Source organism: Prionailurus bengalensis, chromosome E2, assembly GCF_016509475.1.
Source record: "Prionailurus bengalensis isolate Pbe53 chromosome E2, Fcat_Pben_1.1_paternal_pri, whole genome shotgun sequence".
Taxonomy (NCBI): Eukaryota; Metazoa; Chordata; class Mammalia; order Carnivora; family Felidae; genus Prionailurus; species Prionailurus bengalensis.
The window spans coordinates 15,611,321-15,633,815 of record NC_057352.1 but is presented as its reverse complement, the minus strand read 5'-3'; the positions used below and the strand labels follow the sequence as shown (position 1 = coordinate 15,633,815).

Genomic DNA, 22,495 nt, shown 5'->3' with positions numbered 1-22,495 from the left:
GTGGGGGTTATTTCGGAGAGGTGACAGCAGAGGCTTAGGGGATGGGAAGGACAGCCACCCGAGGAAAGGGTCAAGGGGTGCACTTCGTGGGTGGACAAAAGGCCTGAGGTCCTCCTAGCAAGAAAGCCTGGCTTGCCGAAAGGACACGGCCGGGGTGTGCCGGGCATCAAGGGGCAGGGTCACCCAGGGCAGGATTTGTAAGTGGGATTTGAGAACATGGGCTTCATTTTAGATGTAGTCGGGCTTCGGGCAGGTGAGTGGCACAAATCTGATGCACCTTTTAAAGTGGGCACCCTGGCTGTTGTCTGGAGGTGGACTGCACGGGGCACGGAGGGGGAGGTTGTGTGTCGAGCTCTCGAGGGGAGACCACAGTGGCCTGGACAACGGTGGCAGCAGTGAGGTTGGAAGGAAGTGGGCAGATTCTCAACAGTAGTGCGGCACGCACCCGCCATGGGGAGACGCACCCTTGACGGCACGAGGGAGGTGCACACAGAGGGCTGGGAGTGTGGGCCCAGCGCCTGGGACACGTGTCAGGGAGGAGCGCTCTTTTGAGCTGGGCGAGACGACGGGCTGGCCGGGTGAGAACAGGCCTGCGTGGCGGACAGCACGTGCACGGGGGCCCGCAGGTGCTGAGCAGCAGAAGGCTTGGGGGACGGTGCTTCCCAGCGTCCGTGTAGCATCTCCCAGGGAGGGTGGCGGACAGGCCTGGACGGCTCCCGTTGGACCATCGGAGCTAATCTCTACGTAGAGCCAGAAGGAGGCCCCTCTGGTTTCAGCAACCTTCTCACCCTCTGCCCCCTTCCGTGCATGCAGAGATTGTGGACGGCAACGCAAAGATGACCCTGGGAATGATCTGGACCATCATCCTCAGGTTCGCCATCCAGGACATCTCTGTGGAAGGTGAGAGCCTAAGGCCTGGCAAAGAACAGCCTCTTCTCCCTGTCCTGGTCCTGTCCAGGTTGGGGTGCGTTAGATGGTGATTTGGGGGTTTTGTCTTCATGCTTGAGGCATCACTCCTGGGGCCTGGCCCCGTGCAAGAGTGGTTAGTGAGATCTGGCCCAGGCTGCGGGTAAAAGGTCCCCAGCCAGCCGCCCAGCTCTGGCATCCCCCCAGAGCCCTCTGGCTCCCATGGTCTCCATCTCAGCGGACCCTCACACGACCCTTGTCGAGTGGGCATGAATGTCCCCATTTTCCAGTCAAGGAATCTGAGTCGCAGAGCAGACCAGTGGCAGAGTCAGGCCTGGCCTGGTTTTTTTGCGTTAGCGCCTACATGTTTCCGTTTGACACCCCCACCCTCAGACCTTTGCCTCCGTGAACCTGGGGCCAGTCCCTCCAAGCACGTGTGTGTGCCATGGTGTGAGCACAGTCATCCCGGCCAGCTTGGGGAGCGGGTTCCCGCAGAGGCCGCAGCGGTGACCCTGAACTCCGCGCTCCCGGAGCCGCCCACGGGGAGCAGACAGATGCCCTGGGCCCCTCCCTCACCACTTCCCTGAAGCCGCCGCCACATCCGGGAGACCCCGGGCGTGCAAGGCCCGGCGCTCAGGCCCCTTGGCTGGTTCTTCACCGTTCAGAAGAGTCCAAGGCCAGCATCAGGGGCTTGTTTGGCAGTGTGTTCTGGAGGGTAAAGGGACAGGCTTTGTGGGCAGAGACGTGGCGCGGTGTCCGGCCCTGGCCTGGCCTGTCACTACCACTTCCTGGGGTGACCCCGGGCAAGTGACTTCTCAGGGCTCGGTGTGCAGGCCAGTGGTTGGGATCAGCAGAGGTCTGCCGGGTGTCTGGAACAGGAGGGCCTCTTCCTGCTGGCCCTGCTGCTCTTCCGTCTGACTCCTGTGCCTGGGCTGAAAGTCTCGTTCGACGGGGCCGGGTCGTGGGGATGGGGTTTTGAGCCCGCGCTCACCGTCCTTGTGCGTTCTGCAGAGACCTCCGCCAAGGAAGGGCTGCTTCTCTGGTGCCAGAGGAAGACGGCCCCATACAAGAACGTCAACGTGCAGAACTTCCACATCAGGTGAGTGCCCGGCCAGAGCACTCCAGCCCACCGCCTTCCCTCATCTCGCCCCGGGATGGAGTCCCATCCTCCCATTTGGCCCTCTTTCCCTTTCCCTGGTTCTGTCCCATGGGTCGGGGTGCACGCACTGGTCTCCCACGGTGGGCTGTGGCCCTCCACTGTAGACCCATGCCATTCGGCGGGGTCTTGCACGTACGGGGCTCAGCAGGTCATGGCCATCCCGGAGGCCAGCACTCACTCATAAAGTACTAGCCACGGGTCAGGCGCCGGGCTAAGCGTTTACGCGTATTCACTCATTCGGTCCTCGTAACAACCCAGCGAAGTGTAGCTACTCTCACTACCCCGTCTTACAGACGTGGAAACTGAGGGAGTAGGAGATTATGGGACTTGCCCAAGGTCACACTGACGGTAAGTGCCAGAGGTGGGATCTCACCCCAGACCAGCTGGCTCTAGCAGTCATGCTCACGGCCACTCTGCCAGACAGTCTCCTTGCAGTGCCCGGCGCACGCACTACCTCAGTAAATGGGAATTAATTGTTCCTATGGGTGCCCCAGGCTGTCAACACTTAGTCATGGGGAGAGGGCCCTCCTTTTAACCTTTGTCTTTCCATCCCCAGCTGGAAGGATGGCCTTGCCTTCAATGCACTGATCCACCGACACAGACCCGAGCTGATCGAGTATGACAAGCTGAGAAAGGTTTGCCTCTTGCACATCCCTCAGTGACCCAGAGATCCACAGAGTCTGACCCTGACTCTGGGTCACCTCTTCCACGCCCGTCTATTGCTGGCATCCGAAGGTGGAGTCTGTGCTCACATGGGCAGGCTAGGAGAGCCTTGTGCCAGCTGTCACCAGACCCCAGGCTTGGTGGCTGATTCTTACCTCCCTTGCTCCCCTTGGGGACTATCCCCTTCTCCCCTTATGGGCATTGCGACTGCCCACGGTTATTTTGGGGCCTGACCGGCCGTGCCTTCTGGGTCCCCTTCCTTAACCTTTTAGACTCTAGAAGCATTTCCTCTCTGCCTAGTGGAGAAAAGGGCTGAAGAATTCCAAGCCATCACTACCAGCAGGTGTTTCCCATGCAGGTTCCCATTCTCATTTGCCTTTACAAAGCTTGTGAGCCTGTAAGACCAAGGTCCTGCCCTCCAGGAGCTCCCAGCCAGTGGAGAAGGTGGGATAGTGTGTCCAGAGCAAACTAGCCCCATGAGGCCATGCACATGTGCTCAGGCTGAATGAGGGTGGGAAGTGGGTAGGGCCAGAGAGGTACTGCAGAGGAAGGAGGCCATGGTGAGCTGGCATGGTCCAGGAAGGGCCTCTGGAGGAGGAGGCAGCCTAGAGCCAAGGGGAGGGCATTCCCAGTGGGGGAAGCACGAGCCTGCACTTGACCTGTTCAAGCCCCTCTGAGGAATCGAATTGGGCTCTAGCTGAACATCAACTAAGGCACATGAGCGAGGGTCTTTAATCCAAGAACAGTGGGGAGACAGTGTGAAGGCTGGACCATGGGAGCTCTCGGCTTACCCCTGACCTGTCGCCCCCCCAGTGTTCTCTCAGGTCTGGACCACACTTTCTGGGTTTCAGGACAAAGGTCTCAATCTGGGGGCCGGAGGGCTGGAAGTTGTGAGAAAAGAGCACACCTGCATTTTCTCTGGGGGAAAGGTCCACGCTTTTTCCCACAAAGATTCCCAGATGCATTCCTTTGAGGATTGACCGTATGTGGGTGCCCTCCTCCCCAATCCCCATAGCAGCACAGGGGGCCGAGAAGTGCCTAAAGAAGCCTTTCTAGTCCTGCCCCTTTCCAGGATGCCTCCCTTCCAGGCCTGCCTCGTTCTGTGCTCCTGCACCCTGCCCCTGACAAAGTCCTTCCTCCCTCCTTCACCTCCCTCCTCCCAGGATGACCCTGTCACCAACCTGAATAATGCCTTTGAAGTGGCCGAGAAATATCTAGACATCCCCAAGATGTTGGATGCAGAGGGTAAGTACATCCCTTTTGTTCAGTCACCACCCTGTTCTGCGGGCATGTGTTGCGGTAACTTCAAGGAGCTGGCGGTGCCAGTGAGAAGGGCTGGATGAATCTGGGTGAACCGGGGACAGTGGTGCTGCCTGGGAGCCAGAGAGAGAGCAGTCTGAGCAGACCAGTCAGGCTCAGGGATGGGGAAGCAGGGGAAGGAGGAGCCTGAAGATGACTGGTTGTGGGGGCCACGTCTCAGAACAGGACCCGCGTGTCCTGCTGGAGCCCTGTCGGAGTCCTGCCCCTCTCGTGGGATGGGCAAGCCAGGTGGCCAGGGAGGGGCTGGCTCCTGCAGACATCCAAGGCCACTGTCTTCCCTGCTTGCCCCCGGCGTGGAGTCTGGAGTCCATCAAAGCGGAGTGTTTGTTTTTCCTTTCCGGCTGTGCTCCGTTTCCCAGCCGTGCACCACCCCCAGCCAGGACCCATGTCTCTGGCCTCTGGTGGCCCCGGGGGTTGACTGTCCAGCAGCCCCTTGAGGCCATTCTCAAAGAGAGGAAGTGGCCTCATTTTAATCCAGTTCCCACAGCCTTGGCCTTTCTAGAGACCACAGGGAATGGAAGGGCTGAGGGTATGGACAAGTCTCCTGGAGTCACTGGGGGTCACTGAATCCATTCTGAGGGTCCTTCTCCTGGGTTGCCTGTGGCCTTAGGAGACTTTGGATCCCAGTGAGTGACCACCTCTCCCCCGCCCCCCGCCCGCCCCTACTTGGGCAGTTTAACCCTTGTCGTTCACTTACAGACATCGTGAACACGGCCCGGCCCGACGAGAAGGCCATAATGACCTATGTGTCCAGCTTCTACCATGCCTTTTCGGGAGCGCAGAAGGTACCGGGCAGGGCCAGGCAGGCCCACCTCGCCGCCACTGCCCAATGCCGCCGCTGCCTCTCGCCTCCCACGCTCACCTCATTTCTCTTGCAGACGGCAGTGGCCTCTCTCCGACTGGAAGCCATCCCCCCCGACTCCAGGCGTCACTGCCCGTTTAGTCTTTGCTCACGGTATCTTTTGAGTGCCTGACCTGCGCCAGGCTATTCCAGGCACTGAGGATACAGTAGTGACTGAGTCAGGCAGGATCCCTGCTCTCATGGAGCTTACATTCCAGTGGGCATGACCGACAACAGACATGTCCACAGATAAAAAGCCGTTTCACATGGTGATAAGCACAGTAGAGCACGGAGGGCAGGATGGTGGGATAGAGATGTCTGTGGGGCTGCTTCAGCTGGGGGCCCTGACAGGAGGCTTCTGCTGGGTGACGTGGGCAGCCACTTGGAGTGATGAGCAGGTGCTGCCGGATGAAGATCAGCAGGAAAAGCATTCCAAGCAGAGGGTAGAGCAAGTGCAAAGGCCCTGAGGCAGAAATGAGCTTGGCTTATTCAGGGAAGAGTGGAGAGGGAAAAAATGAGGTTGGAGATAATAACAGTGCCATGGTGTGTAGAATCACCATAGTCTGAGATCCGGAGTTCCATTCTAAGGGCCCTAGGAGACCGGTGGTCTGTTCTGGGGTAGTAGGTAGTTAATGTAAGACGTGATCTTACTGATGTTTCCAGAAAGATCAGTTAGCTTTTGACCCTTCTAGCCCTAAACCAGTCTTCCTTTTTTTTTTTTTTTTTTTTTAATTCATTTCTTTACTAGAGAGAAAGAGAACAAGCAAATGGGGGAGCGGCAGAGAGGGAGAGGGAGAGTCCCAAGCAGGCTCTGCACTGTCGGTGTGCAGAGCCCAAGGCGGGGCTCGAACCCACGAACCATAAGATCATGACCTGAGCCGAAATCAAGAGTCGGATGCCTAACCGATTGAGCTACCCAGACGCCCCTTCCTTTGCCAGTAGCTCGTGTCACAAACCCAGGTCTGGTTAGAAAAGGACTCCACCTGTTCAGACTTCCCTCTTTCCCTCTACAAAACCTCAGCGATACGTGTCCACACAGCCGGAGCCGGGGTTTGGCTTCCAGTCCAGAGCAAGCGCTGTTCCTCCCGCATGAGCCTAGGGTCCGGCCCCGGCCGCCCTCCCTGCATCTTTCACTCTCTCCTGCCTCTCTCTCTCTCTTTCTCTCCCTCTCTGCGCAGATATTGTAGGCACTCTGAGGCCAGATGAGAAAGCCATCATGACTTACGTGTCCTGCTTCTACCACGCTTTCTCGGGGGCTCAGAAGGTGAGCTGGGGCGGGAGCACCCCTTGCTGCTGTGCCTGCAGACTTGCCCTCACTGTCCCCCCATGTCCCCACCACCCACTTGCGGTTGGAGCCCCAGCATGGGGACTGACCTGGGTCGGGGTCTCGTGACTGTGGGCCTCTGGTTCCACCATTGAGCCTGCAGTCCAGTGCGGACACGGCACCGATATTCTCTCCGTGAATACGTCCCCCCCCCCTCCCCCGCCAGGAGGGTGGTGGCGTCCCAGCGGCTCTGGGCGGTCGAATCCCAGCAGAGCTGCGGTGCGGGCACTCGGTTGCCCTGCCCTCTCCGTGATCCACACCCAGCCGCTTGCCCACCGCACTGGCATCTCACTGGGGCTCCTTCCCTCCCAAATGCCCCAGGAAAGGCTTGGCATGAGCAGGTTAGACTCTCCTCTCAGCCTGTACCTGCCCACCCAGTTTGCCAGGCCCCTGTCCCTGGCGGCCCCGCTGACAGGAGCGGAGCATCAGAAGTGTCTGTTCCCAGCAGTGGCTGTCCGCTTCCATGGGAGAGAGGCCTGCTTGGAGGCCTGTGCACCTGTGTGCCCTCCCCTTGCCTCCTGGTCTCTGGTCTTGGGCAGTAGTATCCTCCCAGTGACTTGATTTTGTGTCACCGATTAGAAATGGGCAGGGAAGAGGAGAAATTAGCTCTTGTTTCTTGAACACTTACTACGTGCTGGCAGTCCTCCAAGGACTCTGCACCTACAGGTTCTGGGACAGTCCTGCACACACCCCCGGGGCGTGGGTGCCAGTATCTTCACTTAAAAGGGGAGGAGACTGAAGTTCAGAGAGGTCACAGGGCAGGGGCTGCACCTGCTATTGCCTGTGGACCCTGCTCTGCCACCTCTTGGCAGTGTCCAAGTGTCACTTCCTCAGTTTCCCCATCCGTAGGAGGGTGAGACGAGTGCATGGAGGCACGGGGTGAGTTAAAACAGCGCTGAGCCCCGTAAGTGCTCACTAAATCATCGGGTGGTTGGAACAGCCTTGCAGGGCCCGCCCGTGCCCACCATGGTCCTTCCAGCCCCGTGGCCAGAAACAGCTTCTCATAGCCTCTCGCAGCTCCTGTTTGGCGTGTTCTGCTGGAGGGCAGAGGAGGGGGGTGGGGGCGGGCAGCCACAGAAGATTCCAGGACTCAGACCCTGACTGACAGCACGTTTGCCACTGGACTCGCCGCTCTGCAGGCCCAAGCCAGCCTCAGCCCACCACATCCCCCCCTTCTGCCCGGACCGCCCTCCTGTGCTCAGAGCCGAGCTCCGCTGTGGTTGGGGCTGGGCAGCCTTGAGGGATTTGTGGGAGTGGACACTGGCAGGAAAGCTCAGGCCAGAGCATTGGGCGTTTTTGAGGCAGCTGGGCCCCTCTTATGCGAGAAGCTGTTGGGAGCTGCCCATTCACCAAGGGACGTGCCGCCCCCAGGCTTCTCCAGCGCCGAGTCTGGCTTCCTCCGGCCTGTGTTTACGTCTCAAGACAGCCTTGTGATGCTTTTATTATTGCTTCTTGTTCTCGGGGACTCCATCCTGTCTCTTAAAATAAGAGTGCTCTCTGGCATTTGTTTCGTTTTATAAATACAAGGTGAACCCCAGGCCTGGCACCAAGCATGACTGTTCCCTCCTGATAGTTTATATCTAGTCACTAAGCATTTACTCCTTATTCCTTTGTTCACTCACTCATTCATCAACTCTGAGCACCTAAAACATACCAAGCCCTGAGCTGGGTGCCGGGAATTCATCTGTGAAGCAGAGCACCGCTGACTAGCAGCTCCTGCCTTCGTGGGTCTGCCCGGCACGGTGGGTCTGAACACGGGGTGCCCGTTGTGTCTCCGAGCCAGCGGTCAGGGACTGACCTCTGGGACTCCCCCCACAAGCTGTGACCTTAGCTCTGCTTCCTGCACTCACCGGGGCTGGATGTTCATCGGCCGAGGCCCCTGTGCACCTCATCTCTGAGGAGCACTGCCTGGGGCTGCTGCTGTGTGTCCTGCGGCGTGACTCACGGTGTGTGCCCGTGTGCGCACACACCAATCTCCGCTGGCCCCCACTCACCTCCCCGCCGGTCCCAGAAGCAGTGTGTGGATGGGAGAGGCTGGGCGTCGGTGCCTGCCGCTCGCGGGTCTGGAGCCATCCCCAAGCCTCTCTGTTTTCCTTCCCCGCCACTCTGTAGACCCTCCTCACTATTTCTGTTCCTGTTCTGTTGCCGTTTCAACTTCTCCTCTTGGACCCTTTCTGTGCTTCTTGAAAGGTACCTGGTCTCTCCTCTCCCCGTGTGGCGCCCCCCTTGCTCTCCTTCTTGTCCACTCCTTGCATTCCCTCTCCCCTCCCCCCAAAGCAGGATGAGGGAGGACGTTGTCCTGTAGTTCTGAGCAGAGACTGGTCAGTCTCCACCACTCCCTGCCCTCTGGAGCGTGGCTGCCTTCTGCCCCCAGGATTGTGACTTCTGCCCAATGAGCCATCAACACCCACCTCCGAGGGGGGAATTAGGAAAGGGACACGTGTGCTTTGCCTGTGCACTGACCACGGACTTCTCTGGAGGGCACCGTGCAGCTATCCAGTGCTTGGCCTTTCTGCCATGGACCTTCCCACCCAGGGCGAGACTCCAGGGCCAGGCCTAGCTAAGGTCCCCTCCGACACACAAGCCTTACCCAGCCTTCCTCCCTGAGGACCTGTTTATCCACTTCCCCGTAGTGGGAGGGCTTTCCGGCCCTCAGCACCTCCGGGGTCCAGGCTGAGGGGCCCAGCTATCCAGGGAGGGGGTGGTGCCTTAGCAGGGAGGGTATGGGGACTCTGGCGGAGCCCTTCAGGACATGGCTGCTCAGGGTGCTGTCTTGCTGGAGCTGTGCTTCTCTCCTTCCTTCCTTGGGGAGTGCTGTGTGGGCTGTGGATGAGCCAGCTTCCAGGGGATGAGCCCATCAGGAGGGAGGGTCACCAGCCCTCAGGCGGCCCTGACTGCGGTCTTCCTCTGCCCCAGGCGGAGACTGCTGCCAACCGGATCTGCAAGGTGCTGGCCGTGAACCAGGAGAATGAGCACCTCATGGAAGACTATGAGAGGCTGGCCAGCGACGTAAGTGCCACTCATCCCGCCCCTGGTGGCCCCACTAGAGCAGGAGGATTGGGTCGCCTTTCGTTACCCTTGGCCGCAGGTCATGTGAAGCTTGCAGAGGGGCGAGCAGGTATGGCAGTGACACTTTCTAGATGAAGCCGGTATGTGACCTTCCAGGCTAGTTTCACAAGGCCTTAAGGGTCAGGCTGGTGTGTCACCTTGCTCCCTGGCTCCCTCCGTCTTGAGCTTGGGTTCTTACAGAGGTACTCAAGGAGAGTTCTTGAACACCCCACCAGACACGGTGACAGGGCTGGGGCTTGTCGTGGCGGGCCCTGTGCTCTCCACAACCGCCCTGGGAGGAGGGAACTCCTGTTACCCCTTCTCCAAGCGGAGAAACAGACCCAGAGAGGCTCAAGCACCAGGCATGCGGCTGGTGCGGTAGAGAGCCGGGGTTTGAACCCAGGCAGTCCCACTCCAGAGCCTGAACCCAGAAAGTCAGCTGGGAATGTGGGTGTTTAGTAAATTGTCTTCTGGATTCCCTCCTGTGGGTTGAAAATTTCCATATTAAAAAAACAAAAACATTGAAGCTCCCCGAGAGCCATGGTTTGACTGCTCTTCCAGACTAGTGGTTCCCAGACTTTGAAGTTTCATGGATCAGGAATATTTGGAAAAGTATTTGACAGCCAAACTATAGTGACCAGCTTTTTGTTTTGCCAAGTTAAGGATATTTTTAAAAGAAAAGGCTAACCAAGGTGCCTGATTGGCTCACTTGGTGGAGTGTGCAACTCTTGATCTTGGGGTTGTGATTCGAGCTCCACGTTGGGTATGCAGATTACTTAAAAAAAAGAAAAAGAAAAATCTACCATTTGTTACCACCATCCTTTCTACCACCAAGAAAAAGTTAAAAGGTTATATCTTGGGATCCCATCCCTTCCTAAGAAAGGGCATTTGGCTCCTTGCATCAAGATATAAAGACACATAGATACCTTTTTCCTTGCTTTTTTCTTTTTGCCAGAACTTGGCATTTGGGAACCACTTCTTTTAAGTGTATCTACGGTAGACAATAGCTGGTTTTACTCTTCTAGAATGCCCGGTTTGTTTGCTTGTTTATACCCGGGACTCACTCTGTATGACAGATACAAGCGGCTCATCAAAACACACGTCACTTTTTTTTTTTTTTTTTTTTTTTTTTTTTTTTTTTTTCAATTTTGCTTTCAAATTGAAAGGCCGTGCATGGCGCCCTGGCCTCCTTAGAGGAAGCCTGGCATGCGGTGGGCTCTTCCCTTGATGTGCTTACGGCCCACGAACGAGGAGGCAGTGAGACGTCTCTCTCAGACGATGCTGAGCTCACTGAAATGGCGCTAGTGAGGTCATGTGGTGGGAGGTGATGGGAGGGATGCTGGAGTTGAGGCCCCCTTAGATCCGAGAAGAAGGAAGACCGGGAACAACGGCACGAACAGGAAGTAAGCAGAGAACAGCACGGCGGCTCACAGGGGGCGTGCATCCCCGTACTTCCCGGCCGTAGGATCCCCAGTGGGGATCATGGGGAAGCCAGGCTGGGGAGCGGGGGTGATCCCCGAGACGGGGCCCCTGAAGACCCATATCCCTTGCACCCGTGCGCGGGGCGAGGCCCTTCCCGGCACCCTGAGGCTTGTCGCGGGCCCACAGCTCCTGGAGTGGATCCGACGTACCATCCCCTGGCTGGAGGACCGCGTGCCGCAGAAGACCATGCAGGAGATGCAGCAGAAGCTGGAGGACTTCCGGGACTACCGGCGCGTCCACAAGCCGCCCAAGGTGCAGGAGAAGTGCCAGCTGGAGATCAACTTCAACACACTGCAGACCAAGCTGCGCCTCAGCAACCGGCCTGCCTTCATGCCCTCCGAGGGCAGGATGGTCTCGGTGAGCGCCCGGGGGGGGGGGGGGGGGGGGGACACCGGGGCCCGGGAGGCACAGCCCAACTCCCAGGCCAGCCTGTGGCCTGCAGAACTGCAGAGGGGCGGCTCTGTACCACCCCAGGCTTATCGCGGGGCCAGCGCTGGCTTTCTTAACTAAGAGGCACAGCCTATGGGGTGCAGGGGTGTGGTAGGGGGCCCGCTTGACCCTTCACCGCGGTCCACCTCCCCCATCACTCCTTAGAATTTTAAACCCACCCCCAAACCCACACCTTATTTTGTGTGGCATTATTTCACTTTGGACCCCCAGTTGGCCATGATTCCAGACCACCATGTGCTCAAGGCCCCTTTTCAGGAGAGGGATGGTATTCAGGGGACAGTCACCGGGCTCTCGTAGCGCCATCCATGGCATTCATTCATTGTCACTTACTCATTTAATGCAAAAACTGGATCGCACCTGCTGTGTGCCGGCGCCTGTCTAGGCATCTGGATACAGCAAAGCAGGGGATAGAGGTGACCCCAGCCCCTTGCTGCTGCCCGCCTTCACCTCAGCATCCCTGGCCCCTTTGTGAGCCCTGTCCTCTCGTGTCCTCGTAGGATATCAATAATGGCTGGCAGCACCTGGAGCAGGCAGAGAAAGGCTACGAGGAGTGGCTGCTGAATGAGATCCGCAGGCTGGAGCGGCTCGACCACCTGGCAGAGAAGTTCCGGCAGAAGGCCTCCATCCACGAGGCCTGGACCGACGGTACGGTCCCCCAGCTCCCTCAGGCACACGCACGCGTGTGCACCCACAGCGCCTCCTGTGTTGTTGGGTCTGTTTGTCAGACCCCCTTTTCCTGCTGCTTGGGGACGAGCCTGTCAGAAATGCCATTTCTGGGTTCACCCGGCCCCAGGCAGCAAGCGACACTTTGGAGCCAGGTCCTCCTTGCCGCCCACCCTGCTCTGGCCTCAGAGATTACTTCCAGGTGGGCCCCTTCCTGGATGATTGGAGGCTGTCATCTAGGAATGCGGCCGAATTTTATGCGACTCCATCGAGAAGTGACCCTGTCCCTGTCCACTCTGTCGTGTCCTCCCCGAGGATGGTGGCCATGCCGGGGCAAGGGAGTGGGCTCTCCCATCCCTGGAAACCTGTGTTCAGATGTTCCGCCCACCTTCCCTCTCCTACTCCTTTGTGACTGTGGACTTCACACTGAAGAGCCCGTGCTGGTTGGGCCTGTGTGCCTGAGCTTGGTCCTTAAGGGCAAGGCCAGGGAGCCGCCTCTCAGTTCTGTTGCCTGAGCTGCAGATGGAGCTTGCTGACCACCTGCGCCCCCCCTGGGAGCTCCTCCTCCCCCGCAGCCACCTGTTCCCCGGCTCCAGGTGTGGGATCCCATCACGTCCCCGGCCCTCGGTCAGGACCCGCACCGTGGTTGAGATCCCGAATCCCAGAGGTCTGAAAGCCTTTGGAAAATGGCCAGTGCCTGGGAAAGCCAAGAGCCGGGACTCATGCCCTCCCACTCTGGCCGCCTCCCTCCCGACTGTGCCCTACCACACCGCTCTTCCTGGCTGATGTCACACTTCTTGTGTTGCTCAGTGTGATGTTTCATCCTTCCACCCCCACCGTCCCCCACGAGGCCCTCACTGAGCCTCTGGGGGCTCCTCCAGCCCCCATCTACCCAGCTGTGGGGCAGGCGGCCCCGGCACTGGCCAGATGCTGAGATCTTGCTAGAAGCACCCATTCGGAGCCCACCCGCCCCCGCCGGCCTTCGAGCATGCAACTCTGCGGGATCCTTAGACCTGGGCCTACGTCCCCCGTGTCCCTGGCTGCAGTTCAACTAATGCCCTCCTCACACCAGTGCAGGCCTCCGTTTTCCAGCAGCAGCTGCCAGATCCAGAGCAATACCCTAATCCAGCCTCTGCTGGGGAAAGAATGCGGAGGAGACGATGAAGAGCCAGCTCGGGCCAGGGATGCAGGCGTTGCCTCCTTCTGCCTTGCAGAGGCGGCGTCCACGATGAGGGGGGTGTTGTCATTTGGTTCATCCGCTCATTTATTCATTCATTCGCCTCTTCCTTGAGCACAGCGGCTTCCCAGGTGGGCGAGGTCCCTGCCCAGGGAACTGACGAGCCAGCCGACCCTGGCATTTCTTTAGTCAGGGGGCCCTTGGGCACACAAGTGGGTTTTACAGCATCCGTGTTCCCCAGCTGGACTCCGCTCTCTCCTCCTGTCATTATCCATGTCCTGCATCTCCATTGTCTTCCCACCGGCGCTAGGTGGCTTCTCCATGGACCTCCCTTGGCCCATGTTATCAGCTCTTCAATCCCTCACCTGGAGCCGCAGGAGGCTCTGGGAAGATGGTTTCCCGAGGCCGAGGGGTGTGGGTGTGATGGCCCGCCAGAGTTCCTTTCCTGGGAACGACTGGGACTGGCCTTCACTCAAAGGAGAAGTTGGCTCAGCCCCTAGCCAGGGCCCAACTGGTTCAGCGGCCTCCACACGCCCCTGTCGCACCCCTGCCTCCCCGCAGGCGCTTTGGCATCTGGCCTTCCGCCTCGCGTCAGCCTGGAGCCCCCAGGCGGGCTTGCCCACTCTCGTTCCCAAGACCTGAAGCTTCTGTCCCCTGAACCGCTCGATTGTGCAACACGGGAGGACAGACTGACCTCCTGGCCCCTCTGTACTCCTGGGATCCAGCGGTAGCGGCCTTCTTTCCCCGGAGGGATGGGCCCAGAGAGCGGGTTGAGCCACCATCATTCTGTGCCTCCCTCACCACCCGCCACGGCCTGCCGGGGCAAGGGTCCAGGTGGATGCTTTGCAGAGGGTTTTGGATTCTCTGGGGGAAAAGATAAAAATGAGCCCCTGGGTCCCTACTGTGGCTTCCCCGTGGCCTGAATCCAAGGCATCCATGGCCCCGGGCCATTCCTCCCGGATCCCCCCCACCGCCCCGCCCGTGCACCCCTTGCCAGCTCTGTTGCAGAAACTCTGCTGAGGCAGAGAAGCGGTAACCTACTATTTGTGGTTCCCACCCTTGGGAGACAGCAGTTTGGGGAAGGGAATTGCAAGCTTGCCTTTGTGGCTAAGCCTCCTGCCCCAGCACCAGGCCCTGTCCTCGGGGTGGAGGAGATGCGATGGTGCTGGTTCGGCGCCCGCCCTTCCCAAACGTCACCTCACTGAGACTTGAGACTGGACACCGCCGTCGGCCCCATTTTACAGATGAGGGGACAGGTGGGGAAAGGCCACGTGCCGTCCCTCCGCTCTGAGCTGCCACTCCAGGGGTACCCCGAGGTGGCTTGCCTGAAGCAGAACACCTTGAGGAGCCGGGGGTCCCAGTCACCTTCCCAGGCTGGCATTCCGCTCCCCCCACGTCTGCGATACCGCACCGCGCTTGCAGGGCTTACTTACTTGAGCTTCTGTCCTGGGGTATGTAATTAGCCAGGCTCCAGGACTAATAACAGTGTTCCTCTCTTCCTTCAAAGGGCCTGACAATGGGCCCCACCTCACTGCACACAGAAGGCCCGTGTGATAGGACCCCACCCCGAGGGAGCCTGGCCTCTAAGTGCCAGGGGGCAGGCACAAGGGGTGGGGCCCCTGGAGAACTCTGACACTCTCACACTTGCCCTTCCCTCGCTCTGCTGAGGCCTGGGCTGCACCCCTGCCGCCTCTCTAGATGTCGGCCCTCCACAGATGGGTCCACCTTGCCAGCCGTGGGAACACTGTCCAGTTCTGGTCCACCAATAAAGGGCCCTAAGTTCGGAGCACGCAGGTTGGATTGGGATATCTGTCTCAGACCCACTGGCCCCACAGTGTCTCCTAGCTCCGTCCAGGATATACTTGGGCTTAGAGATCCCTTGAAAAGGCAAGGAAAAAGGTTCTGGAAGTTTCTAGCCTTCACAGCACCATCCCCAGTGAGGCAGGATGTAAGGTCCGTACCCCGTTTCCTTCCCTGTGGTCAGACGACCCTCTGGACTCCCACTGCCCTGTTGTCCGAACACCTCCTGCTGTCTGCCCCACCCCAGGAAAGGAGGCCATGCTGAAGCATCGGGACTACGAGACGGCCACCCTGTCAGACATCAAAGCCCTCATCCGAAAGCACGAGGCCTTCGAGAGCGACCTGGCCGCACACCAGGACCGCGTGGAGCAGATCGCAGCAATTGCCCAAGAGCTCAAGTATGTGTGGCCCGTCGTGTCCCTGCCCCACTGTGGGGGCAGCGTCCCGAGGTCCAGCCCTCTCCACCCCCACCGTCTCGTTTCAGATGTCAGGGAAGGGCCTTAAGGGATGATGCCCACCTTGTCTTAACCCCAGATGAGGATAGTGGGACCTGTATTCTCAGGCAGAAGGTCTCTGAGCCCTCTCCTGATTGCTTAGGCTGTAGTAGTCCCTGAGACTCTACCTTTTGCCTGCCACACCAACCAGGACCCCCACCCCCACCCCCACCCCCTGATGTGGTGGGCGGCCTAGCCCCCGCTGTTGCCACCCACTCCTCCCTAAGGGGACTGGTCTGCACAGAGAGCCCATTGTTCTGCCAGGCCCCTTTCCTCTCTCGCTCAGAATACACTTATTGTGCGAGCTTCCAGGCAGCCGGGTTCTTTGCCCTCCGTTCCCCGCCCCAGTCAGATAAACTTGTGCACACAATTAGTACACTGAACCTCCAGAGCCGGTGAATGGAGCCTTATTCCACCAGCACAGCGGCCAACGGCAGGGACGGCCCAGGGAGCGGGAGGCCGAGGCCATTACTTCATGGAAAATCTGCAGGCCCTGGAGGGGCGGCAAGGCTCCCAAAATAGCTGTCTGCTCAAAAATAGGATGCTTGGCTGGAGCTGCCCTTTCCGCAGACACCCCCACCCTGCCGGTCATCCCTAAAGTTCTGCTTGCTCCTATGAGGCCAGCAGTGGTGCCTGGTGGAGCCCCTCGCCAGGCAGGGCCTGTTTCCTCCCTGACTCGCGCCCTCAGCACTGCCCAGTTGCTTTGAGGGTTCCCCATTTGCTCACTCGTGAGGCCTTCACCGTACTGGGAAGACACAGTCTCTATTGGTCACTATTAGGGGCACCCTAGGGGTCTTGCAGCCTCTTCTAGGGTTGAGCCTCTGTTCCTGGCACACCCAGGTCGAGGAGAGTGAGGTCACATGCGAGATGTTCATAGGGGTCATGGGAGGTGGGCGTGTTCCACCACTGACAGGCGAGCTCCTGCAAGCTGGTGGGGAATAGTCTTGGAGTAAGTCCGTGGGCACCGAGAACGCTGTGTGGGACCTGTTACCCAGAGCCAGAGCCGGGGAGCAGGTGGTCACTGAGACAGCTTTTCTGGACCGTGGTGGCCCTGGACTGTTTGGGGTGCTGTCTGTTCCCCCCCGAAGATGAGTCAGAGAGCCAAGTGCTGGCCAGGGTGAGCCTGGACAGACAGCCTGGCTGAGCGTTGGTTAATAACAGCAACAAAAACTCAGAGCACTCAGCGCTCTACACGCACCAGCTCGTGTAATCCTTCAGCAGCCCCATGTTATGGAAGGGGAACTGAGGCACAGAGAGGCCGAGAGACTTGCCCAGGGTCACACTGCTGGGGAGTAGTTGAGACAGGACCAGAGCTCAGGCTGCCTACCCCTCTGTGGAGCACAGCCTTGTTGCCCCTCCTAGCCCCTTCTGGCCCCTGTGTCCCATCTGCCTGTCAGAGTCACCAGACGGTCCCCAGCCCCATCCCATGTCCCGTTCCTCCCAAAGTCGTTCCCTGCTGCCCACCCCTCATCAAGCCCCCAAGGTTTTGCCTGTACCCCGACTCCCTGGGAACCTCCCACTAAGAGGATCCGGTTCTGGAGCCCTGATGGGAGGGGCAGGAGGCCATGCTGGTGGCTGAGGGGCCAAGGACTATTGCGACAGTCCACGTTTTTCTTACGTATGTTACTCGTTGCTTAGAATGACATCGCAGGCTCATTATCCATTTTTTCTTAGTGCCCATTAAAATAAAATAAATCCCTTTAGGGGAGCTTGGGTGGTTCAGTTGGTTAAGCATCTGACTCTTGGTTTCAGCTTAGGATTTCAGCAGCACTGACAGTACAGAGCCTGCTTGGGATTTCTCTCTCTCTGTCCCTCCCCAGGTCTTTCTCTCTCTCTCAAAATAAATAACCAAAAAGATTTTTTTAAATGAATAAACCCCTTTCACATCGCTGTTGCTACATTTACCTACTGGGTACCAGGGACTGCTCTCAGCACTTTATGTGCACTAGGTAACTGGATCTCCACGGTATCCCCACGCCTGTTTCACAGATGGGAAAACTGAGGTATCCGGAATAGGGAATTCACACATCCGCGGTCACACAAGTAGAAAATCAAAGAGCCAGGATTCAAACCGAGGGAATTTGGCACCCATCCTTTAACCAGCGTGCTCTGCTAGACTTTTTCAAGCAAACAAAGCAATTAGATACAAGCTTCGTTGGGGGCCACACTTTGGGGGCCTCTGCATTAGTGTGTAGTGAGCCCTCCACCCCCACCCCTGCTGCCCCTCTGTTACCCCCTCCTACGTTCCTCCTACCCGGGGGAGGGGCATGGGCTAGCGGGGTCATTGAAGGCTGATCACCTTAAATGTTCGTGTCCCCCGCACCAGGGGGAGGGCCGGACCCAGCACGGCCTTGACTGCCCCCTGCTGGGTGTCATCATCACCCATGCTTTCCCACCCCCACCCCCCACCCCCACCCCCGCAGTGAGTTGGACTACTACGACTCCCACAATGTCAACACCCGGTGCCAGAAGATCTGCGACCAGTGGGACGCCCTTGGCTCTCTGACCCACAGCCGCAGGGAAGCCCTGGAGGTGAGGAGGGGCGACGTGCCCCGAGACTCTCAGGACTGGGGGAGGGTGTGGGCAATGCCTGGACTCTTGAGCTTCCCCTGATGCTCCCTGAGGGAATATCCTCTGACCCTTCGGGACCCTCGACCACCATCCACCCGCTCACCTCTGTCCCTTCCCTGCCCCGTATACCAGAAAACAGAGAAGCAGCTGGAGACCATTGACCAGCTGCATCTGGAGTATGCCAAGCGGGCAGCCCCCTTCAACAACTGGATGGAGAGTGCCATGGAGGACCTGCAGGACATGTTCATTGTCCACACCATCGAGGAGATCGAGGTCCGCTCCCACCCGCGCTTCTTGTAGGACTTCCAAGGGCCCGGGCTGCCCCTCACTCCTCCTTCTCCTTCCAGGGCCTGATCTCCGCCCACGACCAGTTCAAGTCGACACTGCCAGATGCCGACAGGGAGCGGGAGGCCATCCTGGCCATCCACAAGGAGGCCCAGAGGATCGCCGAGAGCAACCACATCAAACTGTCGGGCAGTAACCCCTATACCACCGTCACCCCGCAGATCATCAACTCCAAGTGGGAGAAGGTGGGCAGGCTCGCTGGTGGGACCAGGGCAGGGCTGGCCGGGTGAGGGCCCCCCCCCACCCACCCCCTGCCGACTGCTGGTGCTCATACCCCCCGCCCTCCCCCAGGTGCAACAGCTGGTGCCCAAGCGGGACCACGCCCTCCTAGAGGAGCAGAGCAAGCAACAGTCCAACGAGCACCTCCGCCGCCAGTTCGCCAGCCAGGCCAACGTCGTGGGGCCCTGGATCCAGACCAAGATGGAGGTGAGGAGCCGGCGCCCCTCGCCGCAGGTCCCCGGGGCTCCCTGGTGGGTCTGCCGGGGCTCCCGCTCCGGGAGCGACAGCAGCCTCAGGATTGGGAGAGTCAGTGATTTCGTTGCTGGAAGTGGCAGCACCAGCCAGAGGGAATCTTGGTGGAGGAGGCAGGTGGAGGAGGGTTTGAGCTTCGGCCCTGCCCTGCCCGCCGACCAGGAGGTCAGGTACAATGTAACTTTTCCTTGGTGTTCTCATCTCCGAAAGGGGGTGGAAACAGCCCTGGCACTGCCTCAGCAGATGCTTAGGGCGCTGCTCCGTGGTGGCCCCGTTACGAGCACTGGTGTCTCGGGCTGGGCGGTCCGAGCACAGACCTCTATGGCGGGCTCACCAGTGACCCTTGGGTCCCGGCCCAGGGAGCCTGTAATGATGCTGACGGCAGCTCTGGGTGTGCCTGGTGTGCCTTCTGAGTGCTCACCGCACGCCAGGCACCATGCTGGGAGGGGGCTGCGTGGCCACCGTGGGAACTCACGCTTCGGGTACTCGTGCTCAGAAGCACAGATTCTGAAGCCGGCCGGGCCCGGGTCCAGATCCTGCCCCTGCCTCTCACTGTGAACAGTTGCCATCTTTGGGCCTCACGGGGAGTGGAGGGAGTGCGGAGGTTGGGCATGGCGAGCCTTGGTCCAGAAACCGCCCCCGGGGCCGGTCGTGGCCGAGCGTCCGGGAGCCTCCCCGACCCAGCAGCACCCCGTCCCATGCAGGAGATCGGGCGCATCTCCATCGAGATGAACGGGACCCTGGAGGACCAGCTGAACCACCTGAAGCGCTACGAGCGCAGCATCGTGGACTACAAGCCGAATCTGGACCTGCTCGAGCAACAGCACCAGCTCATCCAGGAGGCGCTCATCTTCGACAACAAGCACACCAACTACACCATGGAGGTAGGCCCGCCGGCCGCGCGGCCCAGGCCTTTATTCCAGACGGTTTCGCTGAGTAGAAAAGACGTCTGCCACTTTTTCTCTCTCCTTTTTCTCTGACCGAAAACACTAGATCAAGTGTGTACACATTTTTAAAAATTCGGTTTCCCACAATTCTTCCGTCACCGTGACAACACGGCCTCAGGACGCCCCCTGGAAGAGCCGGGAGGGGAGCACCTGCCCCACTGTGAGCTCAGCAGTTTTGTTCTATCCAGTCGGCGCGTGCACCCGCTTGCCGTGCCCGGGTTGAAGCGTCAGCCTCTTGGTAGCCCGAGCTTGTCCACGGTGACACTTTACACCGTGAAGACGCACAGATCAGAGAAACCCGGTGTTTCCCCAGAAAGCTGGTTAAACGCTGCCCACCATACCTCTGCGGCTTCCACGTGGATGCCGCACAGGTGCCGGGCCCTGGCCCTCACTGCTTCCGTCACAGGAGGACCCCAGCGCTTGGCAGGGGCACGGGGCGGTGCCGGGCCGGTATCCCCGTGTGCACACTCGGTGCGCAGGAGAGCCTGGGGCTGGGGGCGTTTGGGAGAGCCAGGGCCGGCCCACCTCCGGGCCGCACGCCGTGTGTGAGGAGGGCCGGGTTCCAAGCCCCTGGCGGCCGCGGCTGCGGTAGACTTGGAGGCCGCCCCGGCCTGAGCCGTGGTCATCCCCTCGCCCCACCCCCAGCACATCCGCGTGGGCTGGGAGCAGCTGCTCACCACCATCGCCCGCACCATCAACGAGGTGGAGAACCAGATCCTCACCCGCGATGCCAAGGGCATCAGCCAGGAGCAGATGCAGGAGTTCCGGGCGTCCTTCAACCACTTCGACAAGGTGAGCGGTTTCCTCTGCCCCTGGCGTCTTCCCTCCCTGCTGTCGTCGTCCCATCCTGCCCCCACCGTCTCTGCATCTGTCCGTTCACCTCACAGTGCTGAGTACCAGTCACCACTCAGCGGGCTGGCAGGGCCATGGCCGGCAGAGGGGGTGCAGGGGTGCGTCACCTTGACCCACAGCCTAGGTAGGGTTCCTCAGGATGAGGAAGGGGGGGGTCCCAAGTCCTGGCCCCGGGGCCGTGCGTCCTCGCCAACCTGCCGATGAGACCCTGGGATGGACTCGGTCCCGGCACACCCGAGATCTGAGACCTGACCGTGCACCTGGCCCCCGCACACACAGCGCATTCTGAAAATTCAGGTCTGGTCTGGCAGGCCCGCTAGGAAGGCCCTGAGCGCCTGAGTTGGCTGCAGTCCCCACCCGCCCTGCTGGGCCCCGCGCATCACGAGGTGCACGCTCAGCTCTGCACTGTCTGGCGGGGACCTGGTGTCCCAAGCAGGATGGAGTGTAATCTTTTTCTCCCACCCCAAATCCTGGAGGCCAGGAGAGCACCCTGTTCCCCGCCCCAGGAGCCCCAGGACTCAGTGTTCAGTTCTGTACCACTCAGCTCCCACCCCTGCTCTGGCCGAGGCCTTGGGCAGAGGCCTCTGACCGCCCTCCCCCCGCTCCACCGTCCCTGGCCATCACCTTGTCCATGTCACTCACCTCTAACTCTGTGTTTCCCCCCCCCCGATGTGTTCCCCCTCCCCCCGCCCTCTGCATGTGACCCTGGCCCCTCTCCCCGCGTCTCCTTGCCGGCCTGGTCTCCACACCGCCCCTCGCACACACCCGCCTTCGGACGCCCGGCAGGACCACGGCGGGGCGCTGGGGCCGGAGGAGTTCAAGGCCTGCCTCATCAGCCTGGGCTACGACGTGGAAAATGACCGGCAGGTACGCGCCCCCCTGGGCCCCAGCGGACTGTGGCATTAACTGCTCTTCTCTCTCTCTCTCCTTCTCTCTGTCTCCCCCCTCCCTCTCGCCACTCCACCCCTTGCCATGTGTGTGCCATTTCACCGGCTCTCTTGCCTCCTCCCTGCCCTGTGTCTCTCTGGACACCTTCCCCCTTACCTGGTCTCTCGGGGCCACCTCTGTCTCCCCGGCTCCCGCCACTGTCCTGTTTCCCTGCTGTGCACATGGGGCGGCCCCTCTTGCCTACTCTGGGCCTGGCCTCCTCTGCTGTCCCTGCGTCCTCGAGCAGAAGCAGACAGGCAGCATGGACTCCGATGACTTCAGGGCTCTGCTTATCTCCACAGGATACAGCCTGGTATGCAGCCTCTGCCTCCCCCTCGCTGCTGTGCCTCTCCTCCCCCACTCCTCTGCCCCCTCTTCTCTGCGCAGCCTCCCCCCTCCTCCTCACCGCCTCCAGAGTTTCCGTGTCCTCGGGGACACTCCCCCACCAGAGCAGCGCGGCCTCACCGCCTCCTCCTCTGCTGCCTCTGCTGGGCTGGGGTCTCTCCGATGACTCCCTGAGCTGCCCACCTCCTTTTCTGGAAGTCTCCGGAGAGAGGAGGTCAGGCCTCTGGCTCTCTCCCCTTTTTCTTTCTCTTTCTTTCTTTCTTTCTTCCCTACCCTCCAGAGCTAAGTCGTGAGCCTCGGGCTGAGGAGCAGTAGACTTGTTTGATCCGTTCCCCAACTCCCACTTCCCAAAAACGTGGGTGGGGAGGACAGAGGGAGCGTATCCCCAGTCTGGGCGAGTGGGCCCTTGGCCTGGGGAGCCAGAACCCGTGGAGGCGGGCTGATGGCACGGGCCGACGGCAGGTGGCCCTGCTCTCCTGGCTCCGTTCCACTAGGCCGGGCCCTGCCCCGCTCCAATGCAGCCTGTCCCCCACCCCACTCCCCCTTGCAGGGTGACGCTGAGTTCAACCGCATCATGAGTGTGGTTGACCCCAACCACAGCGGCCTCGTGACCTTCCAAGCCTTCATTGACTTCATGTCAAGGGAGACCACCGACACAGACACGGCCGACCAAGTCATTGCCTCCTTCAAGGTCCTGGCAGGGGACAAGG

General features: G+C 59.9%; 1 protein-coding gene across 6 annotated transcripts in view; it reads left to right on the top strand.

Annotated features, from left to right (window-relative positions):
• The window catches only part of ACTN4 (actinin alpha 4), a 71,028-nt gene that overhangs the window by 46,963 nt on the left and 1,570 nt on the right, over window positions 1–22,495 (top strand). The window contains exons 4-21 of one of the 6 annotated variants that reach the window (XM_043598996.1): window positions 814–900; window positions 1,918–2,005; window positions 2,622–2,700; window positions 3,892–3,973; window positions 4,748–4,833; window positions 9,130–9,222; window positions 10,870–11,100; window positions 11,691–11,838; window positions 15,081–15,231; window positions 17,751–17,859; window positions 18,031–18,171; window positions 18,246–18,428; window positions 18,535–18,669; window positions 19,419–19,598; window positions 20,307–20,453; window positions 21,300–21,380; window positions 21,688–21,753; window positions 22,336–22,494. In XM_043598996.1, coding sequence (XP_043454931.1) covers window positions 814–900; window positions 1,918–2,005; window positions 2,622–2,700; window positions 3,892–3,973; window positions 4,748–4,833; window positions 9,130–9,222; window positions 10,870–11,100; window positions 11,691–11,838; window positions 15,081–15,231; window positions 17,751–17,859; window positions 18,031–18,171; window positions 18,246–18,428; window positions 18,535–18,669; window positions 19,419–19,598; window positions 20,307–20,453; window positions 21,300–21,380; window positions 21,688–21,753; window positions 22,336–22,494 — 2,246 coding nt within the window. Of the gene's footprint in view, window positions 1–813; window positions 901–1,917; window positions 2,006–2,621; window positions 2,701–3,891; window positions 3,974–4,747; window positions 4,834–6,067; window positions 6,154–9,129; window positions 9,223–10,869; window positions 11,101–11,690; window positions 11,839–15,080; window positions 15,232–17,750; window positions 17,860–18,030; window positions 18,172–18,245; window positions 18,429–18,534; window positions 18,670–19,418; window positions 19,599–20,306; window positions 20,454–21,299; window positions 21,381–21,687; window positions 21,754–22,335; window position 22,495 lie in introns of all 6 variants that reach the window. The other 5 variants (XM_043598997.1, XM_043598999.1, XM_043599001.1 and 2 more) reach the window with 5 other exon arrangements.